The 12,888-nt window shown below is 41.0% G+C and overlaps 1 protein-coding gene across 1 annotated transcript in view; it reads right to left on the bottom strand.

Moving 5' to 3' along the window:
* Positions 1-2,662: 2,662 nt before the first annotated feature.
* The window catches only part of RNF114 (ring finger protein 114), a 50,728-nt gene continuing 40,502 nt past the window's right edge, over positions 2,663-12,888 (bottom strand). The window contains exons 5-6 of the mRNA XM_063958941.1: positions 12,705-12,812; positions 2,663-10,471 (exon numbers count right to left, since the gene is read on the bottom strand). Coding sequence (XP_063815011.1) covers positions 10,406-10,471; positions 12,705-12,812 — 174 coding nt within the window. The 3' untranslated portion in view covers positions 2,663-10,405. The remainder of the gene's footprint in view (positions 10,472-12,704; positions 12,813-12,888) is intronic.

Below are 12,888 nucleotides of genomic sequence, written 5' to 3' on the forward strand. Positions count from 1 at the left end.
CTTTGCATTATCGTAGTCGACACTGGAGTCAAACTCCGTGTCGATATCAGTGTCTATTATTTTGGATAGTGAGCATTGAGAGACTCTGAAGGTCTCTGCGACATAGGGACAGACATGGGTCTGTTCTCTAATCTTTTGTGCAATAAATTCACCTTAGCACCAAACAGGTGTCGGCGTTGTCAACGGAGACACCCTCTCACACGTATTTGCTCCATCTCCTCCTTAGGGGAGCCTTTTACCTCAGACATGTCGACACACACGTACCGACACACCACACACTCAGGGAATGCTCATCTGAAGACAATTCCCCCACAAGGCCCTTTGGAGAGACAGAGAGAGAGTATGCCAGCACACACCCCAGCGCTATTAACCCAGGAATAACACAGTAACTTAATGTTAACCCAGTAGCTGCTGTTTATATTGATTATTGCGCCTAATTATGTGCCCCCCTCTCTTTTTACCCTCTTCTACCGTGTAACTGCAGGGGAGAGACTGGGGAGCTTCCTCTCAGCGGTGCTGTGGAGAAAAAACATGGCGCTGGTGAGTGCTGAGGAAGAAGCCCCGCCCCCTCGACGGCAGGCTTCTGTCCCGCTTTCATGTACAATTTTGGCGGGGCTCATACATATATACAGTGCCCAACTGTATATTATGCAAACTTTTGCCAAAGAGGTCTCTAATTGCTGCCCAGGGCGCCCCCCCTGCGCCCTTACAGTGACCGGAGTATGTGGGTGTAGTGTGGGAGCAATGGCGCACAGCTGCAGTGCTGTGCGCTACCTCATATGAAGACTGGAGTCTTCTGCCGCCGATTTCGAAGTCTTCTTGCTTCTTTCACCCGGCTTCTGTCTTCCGGCTCTGCGAGGGGGGCGGCGGCGCGGCTCCGGGATCGGACGACAAAGGGTGAGATCCTGTGTACGATCCCTCTGGAGCTAATGGTGTCCAGTAGCCTAAGAAGCAGGACCTATCTTCAGAGAGTAGGGCTGCTTCTCTCCCCTCAGTCCCACGATGCAGGGAGTCTGTTGCCAGCAGAGCTCCCTGAATATAAAAAACCTAACAAAATACTTTCTTATAGCAAGCTCAGGAGAGCTCACTAAGTAGCACCCAGCTCGTCCGGGCACAGATTCAAACTGAGGTCTGGAGGAGGGACACAGAGGGAGGAGCCAGAGCACACCAGAATCTAAATTCTTTCTTAAAGTGCCCATGTCTCCTGCGGAGCCCGTCTATTCCCCATGGTCCTTACGGAGTCCCCAGCATCCACTAGGACATTAGAGAAATACATTTCTGCCAAGATGTATTAAAAATCACATCCAGGGACAGCCGCTCTGATAGGAGCCCATCCCAGCAATGTGTAAACTAAAGTGATCGCTTCAGAGATAACTTTCCTTTATGCTGCAGACCTACTGCGCATGCACGGTCATTAGACAGGGGCTGTGTCAGTGGCTGTTACCAGGGAGGGACCTGGACAATCCTTCTCCCAGTAAATTGTGCAATATGTAGCCATTAGACTACAATGGATAACGCCATCAATATTGTAATGGGAAACAGGGAAAGCGCAGCAGATGTCTTTGATCTGCTGTGGATCCCCTGTAATACTTGATTTTTGTGTGATTTCCCTCAAAATGTGTATAATAAAGATGCCACAAAAACATAACTAACGTGAGTGACTTTATATAGAAGACGGACAGGATCAAGTTAGGTATGCGTGACCGGCGGTCAGGAGACCACCAGTCACCCATAGCTACAGTGGGATCCTGGCAGGGAGAGGTGGAAGGGTTAGAAAGCGAGCGCAATAAGCCTCTTGCAGGCTTTTAATGTATCAGACCATCAGAGTCAGTTCTGTGTGAAAGGGTGAACTGATTGATGCTCTAATACATTAAAAGTGATATACTAATTGGGGCTGACACAACATTGGGGTTGCCTCTGAACCTTAAGGTCCGTACACACGGAGCGATTTTAACTATGAGTGATTTTGACTGAGCGATTTACCTTGAACTGGCAGTAGGAGATTTTGAACCAGCGATTTACTTTTCCAGCGACCTAGTCAAAATTGACTTGCCTGCAGAGTCTATTTTTCCCAGCAATAGTGACCTGGTGGGGGACGCGCATCGCTATCGCTCGCTGTGTACACACGGAGAGATGTGCACTAACTTTCTACATAGTACACACCTTAAGTGAGCAACCTTTTCCTTTAATTACTTCCTAATATAAGGAACAATCATAGAATTTACATAAGGAAAGTTCATATTTTCGCTCATACAAAATTTCTAGCCTTAATCTTGTATTTTTACCTTTATGAACATATATTTACATTTGCTCCTTTTCTTTTAAGTGTCATAATAAAAGTTACATTTTAACAGATGTAATTATCATTGTCGCAAGTGTCTCCCCTCCCCCCCCTCAGTTATTTTGATTTAACCATCTGTGCACAAGCCTGGACTGAGTGTGCCTTGAGGCCCATGGGTGGGAAACACTTCACTAGGGAGTAGTGACTTACCTCAGGCATCAGCCCACTGAATGTCTGCCTATAGATAGCAGATATACTGTTACCAAATAGCTGATGTATGACTTGATATCTAATAAACATTATAATAAATAAGCAACATATCCTAGCACACAGCCATATTTCAGCATGATAGAAAAAAGAGCAGAAAAGAAACAAGGCCAATCAATTTCTAAGTGCTTTATTGCTGCTCAGAATGACAAACATTGCTTTGTAAAATCAGTGTAAATAACCTGATACACTAAATAAGTTGCATAAACAAGTTAAAAGGCTGGGTCGACCTGCCATGTATCAGTGATAGAAGGCTGCACCTTATCGCATACTATGTGTGCTGACCCAACCTGCAGTACTATAAATCTGGGTCTTCATTATAGCTCACACTCACAATACACTGCATAAGGTGAAAAATAGTGATGTGCTAACAATTTTAAAGGGACACCATCACCAGAAAAAAACAACATTGGACTCCAGGCTTACAATTTGACACAAAACTCTGTTTTTAAATATATGCGTGATTGTCTGGATAGTACATTTGTCTCCCCCCCCCCCCCCCCATTTTCAATCTTAATTCAGAACAGCCCTAAAGCCAGGAAACATTTAGGGGGGTGACAAAAAGTAATAATCAGCACAGGGCTAGCATCTTTATTAGGAGGAGGAGAAAGAGACTCAAAAGAGAAATAAAAGGAAAGGGAGTTATTCTTATCCTTGAGGTTACTAGCTCTGTGCTGTGGAATCTTGAGAATGAATGAATGGTACTCCCAGAGTGGCACACACCTGTGTTTCATACAGGATGGAAATAGGTTCCCTAGTACCTCTGTCAAAAACAATTAAAAAAACAAAACAAAAAAACACTCCCACTTTAATATAAATTAATTTAATTTGAACAAGTGACAAAACTGCACCCTGGCTCCTCATTCCAAATGATTATTAAATAAACATTTTCAATCTTTTAATCCACCCAAACGAACTATCCCCCAAAATGTCATAAATCAGTTACTAGTACAAGTAGATTGCGTGACAAACAGTAAAGCCCCGTACACATTTGGCGACACACTAGACAACATGAACGATAATCTTTTTTTAAAAGATCTATTTGCTCATATCATCTAGTGTGTATGCCTGCAATGAACGATGCGCACACCCGCTGGTTGTTCACGTTTAGGCATTATCTACCGAACATGCAGCTCAACTTTAACTACATCGTTGAGCTGCATGTTTGGGGAGTGCAGAGCACGACGTCACTGAGCGATCTCCCATAATTAGCAATCAGCCATATAGCGCCGATTCCTAATTAAGGGAGGACGCCCAGTGTGTACGGGGCTTTAGTCTAGGCAGTAATAGGTAATCTAAGTAAACACAACACAAACTGCCTACATCTAAACATCAAACTGCCTTCACTTCTTCTTCCTAGTCCCAAACACTGAACTTGGTAATTACAAATATCCACATAAAATAATGATAGTGTCCCTTTAAAGACCACGTTTGAGATACGTTGTAAGACCTTCTTAATCGTGACCCCGATTTATAACTGATATTTCAGCACTCAGAGAGGTAGACTACCAATTTCTAAGTTATTAAAATAACCTGATAAACAGCATCTAGTCTGAAGTCTCAACATGTGATATATTTACCCCTTGGGGTACTTTCAAAGGTTCAATTAAACTAAAACAGAGAGCGTAAATATACAGGTAAAAAGAAAACAAATTATATTAAGAACAACCAGGAAGAGTTGTCTTCTGAATGATTAAACAATTAAAAGACATACAACTGCCTGATCAAAAGTGACACATTAGAGGGTACCAGGCAAATATTTGCCATAATAATGGGGCACACAATAGAACAAAAGTTAAGAAACATTGCTCTTAACAGGCAATTTAAAGTACAGACATCCTTTAACGTCCCTCCTTTAGGGGTTAATGTATCAAGCTGAGAAAAGAGTGAAGTGGACCTGTGTAGAAGTTTTTCAGAATTTACCGTCTACATTAACCCACTTCTACACTTTTTTTCCCCCTGCTTGATAAATTAACCCCTTAGTCTTCCAATACTGGAAGCAGCATTTTGAGGCTGGACCAAATTGTGAGAATGCAGTCTATTAATTCGCTAGTAACTAGTGACACCAGTAAGGTAAAAAGCATTTGGTGCCTCATGCCTCAGTTCTGTCACTTGCTCCTTATGAATATGCTAAATATTGGTCCACCCACAGGTATGCGTTTAATTTGCTGGCTGTCGGGATCCCTGCGTCAGGATACAGATGCTGGAATCCCGACAGCCGACAATGTCACCAGCCGGAATCCTGGCGCACCAGGGCTATTCCCACTCGTGGGTGTCCACGAGAACCCATAGAGTAGAAATAGATCCTGTGGTGAGCTCAGCAAGCCACCGAGCCCACAGCATGGCAAGCACGGCGAGCCCGCAAGTGGACTCTTAGCACTCCCCCGCTGCTGGCATTCTGGCGGACGGTATATTGACAGCCGGCATGCAGTTCGCTGCTAAAACATACTGAATCCCCACCACAGAATGGGTGCACACACAATGATACACTGTAAATGCTAGTCTGGTCATATGGTCCACTGAGAACTACACTCATGCTCTCTGCTTCGTAATATTAACTACCATAATAAGTGACAATTGCACTTGGGTCAATTCATATCAAAATCGTCCAGAATTCAATTAATTGGATGCTTGACCATTTAAAAAAAAAAAAGACAATTTTAGTGTAAAGAACCCTGTAAGTTAGTAGTCAGAAACCACCATTACTTTATTTTTATTAACCTTCATATGAAGATGGCGGTCATTTTTGTATTGTGGTGTATGACATTTTTCACTGTTGTGGAAGTTTAGGGTAAATGCAACATCACAGCTCAGAAAAGTCACAGAAAGCTGGGATGACTATTTCCCAACCTCACTTCCTTCTGACTGAAATTTAAAAGTCTATTTTTGGATTGTATTTCAGTGGAAAGGGGGAGGGAGGGATAGCTATATACTCAAAAGATTTGCCAAACACATTTTGAGTTATCTATCTTGTTTACTATTTTTATAAGAGCACTTTGAAACTGCTAGTTTTTCACCTAAATTGACCTCTATTATCTCGGGTGAGTAACCTTATAAAAAGTTCAAATTCACAGCATACACAGTACTCTATGAGGGGTAACTAAAATGGAGCTTGATATTCCGTTTTTTGATATTTACTCTTAGTGTAGCTTCCACATGGAATATCAAATTCCGAAATTTGTATGGCAATTCTTTGGCAAAAATTTTTTTTTTTTTTAATTTGACAATGAAATTTGGCATTAAATTTCAATCATAAGGACGTGAGGTAGGGAAATTGTTATGACAAAAAAAAATGTTCCTTGAAATGCACTAAAATAATGTTTGTTATCCCAGCTTTCTATGACTTTCCTGAGCCGAGATACTGCATTAACCCCAAACATCCGCAACAGTAAAAAAATGTCATACACCATGACACAAAAATGGGCGCCATCTTCATATGAAGGCATTTTTTTTGAAGAAAAAAAATAGAAAATGGTCAAGCAACCAGGGCTGGTCCACTCCACATGAATTGACCCATTTGCCATGTTCAAAAGCATATTTGTTGCCTCAACATGACCATAACAGAAGGTCAGCTGGCAGGAGGCGGCAGAGAAACAACCAGTCTGTTAGTGCTGTGGTAGACAAGAAAACAGTCAGTGGGTGAGAGTTGTATTTTTCACAAACATTTCAAAGTTAACACAGTATGGATTTATCAAAGTGTGTAAAGCAGCATGACTAAATGATTCAATATACGAAATTTTTGGCAGTTTCCATAGAAAAACAAAACAAATCTTGGATAGAAACAATAAAACGTTAATAAATTTAATTTAAACTCAAGACAAACTTACTGAACAACATAAAAAGCAAATCAATCTATAATTGGCTAACAGATAATGGATAAGGAATCTGTTTTATCAGTCTATTAAGAAGACCGCAATGCAGGAATTTTGCTATTTACCATAATCTACTTATTTTTGCTTCTGCATCAAACCTCAGGTGAAGGCATCATCACCCATGATTCAGTAAAACACACTGCTAGCTCCATTCAGTAACGGTGCACATTTTTTCTCTGAAAGTGCTGGTCACTGCTTTTGTCAGGGACCAATTGGAGAGCATAGAACATATACAGTATGTATATATGTATGTATCTATCACTATATCTCATATTTGAATTCTATTCTATAAGCATTAATGATAATACAGGCAGCATTAGATTGATTGGTAACGACACATATAAATCACCCTCTGGTCTCTATGGTGGATAAAGCCCACTCCCTTAGAGCCTTGACTAAAGCAGCAACCAGCATTCGCAGAGTACAAACCCTCTATAATAGTTGTTCTGAAGCTGTGTGTTGCGACCCCAAAGTGGGTCACGACTCCATGTTTCTGACCGTCAAGCTGATGACACCTCTGATCTCTCAGCCAGTGATCCAAGGAGTCTAAAAAACCAGTTGAATTGTCTGTTACTTTTGACTCCCTGGATCACTGGCTTGGTGATCCGAGGAGTCATCTGGCAGCTCCACCCCACACTAGTCCTCTCCTGTCCCGCCCAGCATCCATTGGTGCCGCCACTGCCACATGCAGGCTGCACTCTTGGCTCCTTCATCTACATGCAGATAGGGCACTCCCGGGTCCTGGGGCTTCTTGAGCTGTAATTTAGAGATGAAACAGGCAGACAGCAGCAGACTACAGTCAAACTCAGAGGAGCCAGCTCTCAGCGTGCAGGACTCCGCCTATCACCCTCTGTCTCCCCGTTGCCTCCCTCTGCCACCCCCCTCGCCCACTGCCTCTCCCTAGTTACCCTCTGCCTCCCTGCCACCCCCACAGCAGGTATAAACTTAACATTTGCATGAACGTACTAAAAACACATCCAGTGCAGAGACTCCTAAAGGAGCTTGTCCCTGTGATTGTGTAAGAAATTAAGTGATCGCATAAGCAGTCACTTCACTTTTGTTTTGTGCCATCAAGTGCTACTGTGCATGTGCGGTCTGCTGACCACACGTGTGGCAGTTATTCTGCGGTAACTTGCTGGGGTCCTATAATGCTTTTTATTTTATGATGGGGTCCCACAGAAAAATAGTTTGAGAACCCCTGCTCTATAGCTTCAACCAGAGGAACCAGCATGAAAACTCTATTATAGAGTTGCCTGTGTTCTTCCCCTTTAAAGTTTAAGAGGTAGGGTTACTAAGCGGCGGGTTGTCAGAAGTCTCCAATCAGCAGCAGCTCTGACTGATAATTTTAAAAAGGCTACAGAAATAAATGCCAAGCAAGTTTGGTTTAGCATTAGTTTCTATTACCATTTTAAAACTATCCATCAAAATCTCAGATGATCCAACTCATTAGTCAATCTACCCCTGACATTGTAGGGCTGGCGTTATGAAGCAGTGTATTTCTTGCCTACTTACACGTTATGTTCACATATTCTTAGGCTCAGCTCTGTTCAATACTATGTAACAGGCTTTTATCTGGTTACAATCACACAAATATTTTTCATATTTTTTGAGCGTGTTACTCATAAAATAGATGCATGTAAAGTCGAACTCCAAAAAATCCCAAAACAATAAGGCAGGTTACATTAGCATTTGCGCTAATATAAAGCGTCATTGCACTTTCGCCTCATTCATTATCCGCTATGGAAGACAAAGTGTAACAATTAAGTTTTTGCCTTTTTTTTTCTTTAGGTTTTTTTGTAACTATTTTTGTCTACTTTCTGCTGAAGTAAAACTATGGAAATATGTGTACGCAGCCCGACACAAATCCCATTCATGTCTTCCTACATTTTAAAAAGACTTTTACATTGTGTGAGCAACAGCTTAAAAGGCAAAGTGCTAACTTAATCTGTGGTTCAATATTTTAAAATCCTACAAAAAAAAAAACAACCACCCAAAAACAAGTATCCAGATAAACAGAAACAGTTTAGTGTACTTGATGAAAATATTGTTAAAGGCAATAAAAGATAGTGATTAAAAGGATACTGCTTCTTTGGTGCCTTTACTCAGCCTAAATATGTGGCTAAAAACAAAAGCCACCTAATTAGAAACATCACAATTAGTTTGTTTTTACTGGGCAAACAGAAAAATCACACGAATGTTTGTATTGAGAAGAAAAGGAAAAAAAAAGCATTGGTGAACAGGAGGTGCTGCTATTATAATATTGCGCATGGGTAGAAACTTACCCTGAAACAGTAAGGTGTGCAGCCTGGTACAAGCAAAAAAAAAAAAAAAAAAAAAATCAAAACAAAAAAAAAAACAAGTGTGATTACATAAAGCAGCAAATCCCGTGTGTAACCAGCAGGGGGCATGAAATTCTAGCCTTCCATAAAAAAACAAGTGCATGACTTATGTATCATTTTTTGGAGTAACTGTCTCCATACAGCATTTTGCATGATGCAGTTATTACCACCAAGAGATTCTACCAACACAGTCATGGACATAGCAAGGGTGGAAAAATGCTTCAGTTGCTGATCAACATACGATGCAAATCCACGTCTGCCAATGATTGATGGTAAAATCAGACAGTGACCACATGAGATACAGTAACTGCTTGACCTCAGTAATATACCCTATCCACATGTCCAGTTCTCTCAGATTTGGATCCACGTGTAAGTAAATGGCTGAACTAACTGGGAGATCCAACTGCCCCCTTATCGAGCAGAGAGGACATAGTCTGCGTATGGCCAGTTTCACTTTAAGGACATACAGTAGCAGGTGCTACCTGTGTCACAGTAACAACTATAGAGAAAATGCAACCTGCTGAAATATGATCAGCATCCTGCGACACTTACACTAGAATATCCGGTTAGAGAAGTACATTTCCTGATTACAGGGAAAGCTGCTGCAGAAACGTAAGGGACCTTGACAGCAGTAGCTGTCAGACTCAAGCAATAGGATCTCCTGCTCAGACCTATTGCAGAACCAGAAAGATTGTTTCAGGTTGGGTTATTTAATATCGAATAGCAACTGCATTGTAATGGTTTAGTCATTACTGAATTGTGTGCTACAACACATTAGGGTGCCCACAAAACAAATTAATCGCCCCCAATTCTTTTGTACTTCTTGTATCCTACTTGCCAAATGTTGGTATACAGCCTCATCAGGATTGTACCACCAAGACTCATTCAGGGATATATTCATAATGCAGATAAATACTGGGTGGGTACTAATGTGATGGATGAAACCTACAGTGCGTGGATGGGGGCTAATGAATGTACGAAACCTACAGTACGTTACATGCAGTCACTGACTAAAATTGTGCACCGTGAAAGGCACAGCTAGCACCGGGACTTCAATTGAGCATTCATGCAGTGGGAAAGTACTACAGGGAGCCTTGGAAACCGATGGAGATTTTAAATTGAAACTTTCAACAAAGTAAACAAAACAGTTCTTTTACCCTCAACTAAAGTTATTACTTATACAGGATTACTTGTAAACAGAGCAACATAAACCTCCAAACAGTACATTGAGTTTATAACAAATTAAAGTATAAAATCTGTACCAGTAAATAGCAAAGAAACAAGTTGGTATCATTTCTGTTTTTCGGTCTCCAAAACACATTAAATCAAAAATAAACCTGTGAGTTGCAGCTTTGAAAACAGAATATTTTGGTCTTGTCCCACTGATATTAGGTTCATTAAACCCAACACCTTCCACAATCAATATTGAAACATTATAAAATAGATATTTTGGAGTTCACATATACAGACATCTATCACCTCGACACATTCGGTGGCTGAGGAGCACCCGATTTTAATGTCTAAACAAAAACAGACTTTTCTTAAGCCTATTGCCTTTATGCATCTTATCCAGAGGCAGTGGATGTGGGCTCCGCAGGATACATGGAGTCAGACATAGCCTATAGAATCTTCAGTCATAGCTGCCCTCAGTTATCCATTAAGGATCGCACCATAGCTTCTCGCATCATAGCATCCTCATCAGCATTGTAATCCTACAAGAGATAGGGTGGATTTGGTCAAACATTATATAAAACAGTCAAGTGTTACATTGGAAGGGGCTCATTCTGTACATTTTTCAAGTGTATTCTGCAAATGTTTGTAATTCTTACCGATACCTGCAACAGCCACTGTGGTAATGTTGGAAAGATGAAAGTAAAGTAAAAATATACTATATACAAACACTATAATATCAAAAGCATCATTGAAAAGAACATCAAAAGGAGTCAGTATTAATCTACTGTAAAACCTTGAGACCTCCCCACAATAGTACTTTGGTTACAGTCTATCCAGTGAACTGCAGTGTTCAGCAGGGTCTCAAAACTTAAAGGGGGGTACACACGGAGAGATCAGTGCTTAAATTCTAAGTAATCTGACTAGATTGCTTAGAATTTAAGCACGGATCTCTCCGTGTGTATGCCCCACAACAATAGCCATGCACGGCCCCTCGCGCCGTTATCGCCGGTACTAGATTGGCCTGCATGCAGGCACAATCTAGCAGGTCACTCACTTCACTGCTGGGTGAAATGAGTGCCCTCCCGTCCACCCCCCTCGCTCAGCACACATCTCTCCCCGTGTGTACGGAGCTTTAGGATTACCAGTGACGTCTACATCCCTAATGTAAGCTGTCGCAGTCAGCACCCTGTTTCCTCTTGTCCTCTCTTTAGCTCTATCATACCACCTTGTTTTTTGGGTCCAATTCTGTGCAACTACTTTAATGCTGTATGTTCACCCTTACTTTTTGTATGGCCACATTGAGTGCCAAACTGCTACCCCTCTCCAAAACTTACCAGCAACTGCCCTATAAGATAGCGTTGCATTGCCCTCACCCTGTATCCTCATCTCACCTAGGCTGTCTATTTCTAGGTATATGTTGTTCAGAGATATCAAATGACATACATATGAACACTTATTGCTATAAGAAGGGGAGCTATCATTTCTAGCCATAACCAGGGATTATTACAGAGATCACTAATGGAAGTATCCAGTAACTGTACACAGTGAGAGCTTACAACAGAGGTCCCAGAGAAGCAGTGAGGGGAGATGTGTAAAAAAAATAAAACAAAAGGTCAAAGTAAAGTAAAAATCCTTCTTTTGCATATAAAGGTTCACATTCATGATGCCAAAAGCCTGAGTAGATGATTTTACTGCCAAGACAAAGCATGTGATGCTGGCTTCAAGCACCATTGCATGTGAACACCTATTGCCGTTCGGTGTTCTTGTCATTCCGCATGTGTCTGTACCTGTACATGTATTATATGTTCTCTAAGCACATTCTCTGCTTTTATATTGTGTCTAAATCCAATTTGGGCTCAGTACTGTGATGGACTATGTCACACACAAAAGCTATATTGCTGCCTTTTTTTCTTTGCCATAAGTACCCACAGGCAAACAGGAACCACAAAGAGCAACTTCATGAAATATACATGTTTATGATGCTTTTAGAAGGTTTCTGGATTGCCATTTCCTGTTTATTTTCATGAAAGATTTTGTGAATATATGAATACATAAAATTTTGTCAATCAGGGGCAGATTTATTAAGCTCGGTGAAGTGATAAAGTGGAAGGTGATAAAGGACCAGCCAATCAGATTTTAACTTCCATGTCACAGACTGGGTTTATAAAAAGACAGTAAGGAGCTGACTGGACGGTCCTTTATCACCTTCCACTTTATCACTTCACCAAGCTTAATAAATCTGCCCCTCAGTCATTATCCATAAAACGCCAAGATGCCTTCCAATGTGTGATATGTAAGCCAAAGTAATAAACTCTAGGGGATATATTTACTAAAGTGCTGGATATAGAAGTGGAGATGTTGCCCCCAGCAACCAGATTCTAGTTATTTTCTACAAGGTGCTAGATAAATGAAAAGTATAATCAGATTGGTTGCTATGAACAACAGCTCCACTTCTATAAACCCGCAATTTAGTAAAAAATATCCCTAGAGCTGTACAATTTTGAAAAAGGAGTAGAAAGATCCCATCCAACATTTCAGTTTACTGGTTTGAACTTTCATCAGTGAAGAAAGTTTAAAAACATATTATGGATGCCTATAATAGGAAATCATAGCTAAGATATCACATTAGATTTATCACCATCAATCGTGCTACGACATTATTACATTTGTACTTGTTATTTTGGTTTAGGTAATTTCACAGAAAAAGTAAAATGGTGTCGAAAGCGAAAGTACAACATATAACAATTTGTTGTTCTTGACAAATATACGTACCACAAACGTATCGTATGAGAATTTGTGTCGGCGGTGGATGTGTTCCATAAAATTGGCACTTCGGTAGCCAGGGTCTCCCCATGGCATGGAGGCGCAGATAGGACAAACCTATTACAAAAATTAAACATGGTTGGGGTAGCGTAGACAAGGGCAATGGCATAATGTAAGAACAGAGAAAAGTTCT

The sequence above is a fragment of the Pseudophryne corroboree genome, chromosome 3 (genome assembly GCF_028390025.1).
Source record: "Pseudophryne corroboree isolate aPseCor3 chromosome 3, aPseCor3.hap2, whole genome shotgun sequence".
Taxonomy (NCBI): domain Eukaryota; kingdom Metazoa; phylum Chordata; class Amphibia; order Anura; family Myobatrachidae; genus Pseudophryne; species Pseudophryne corroboree.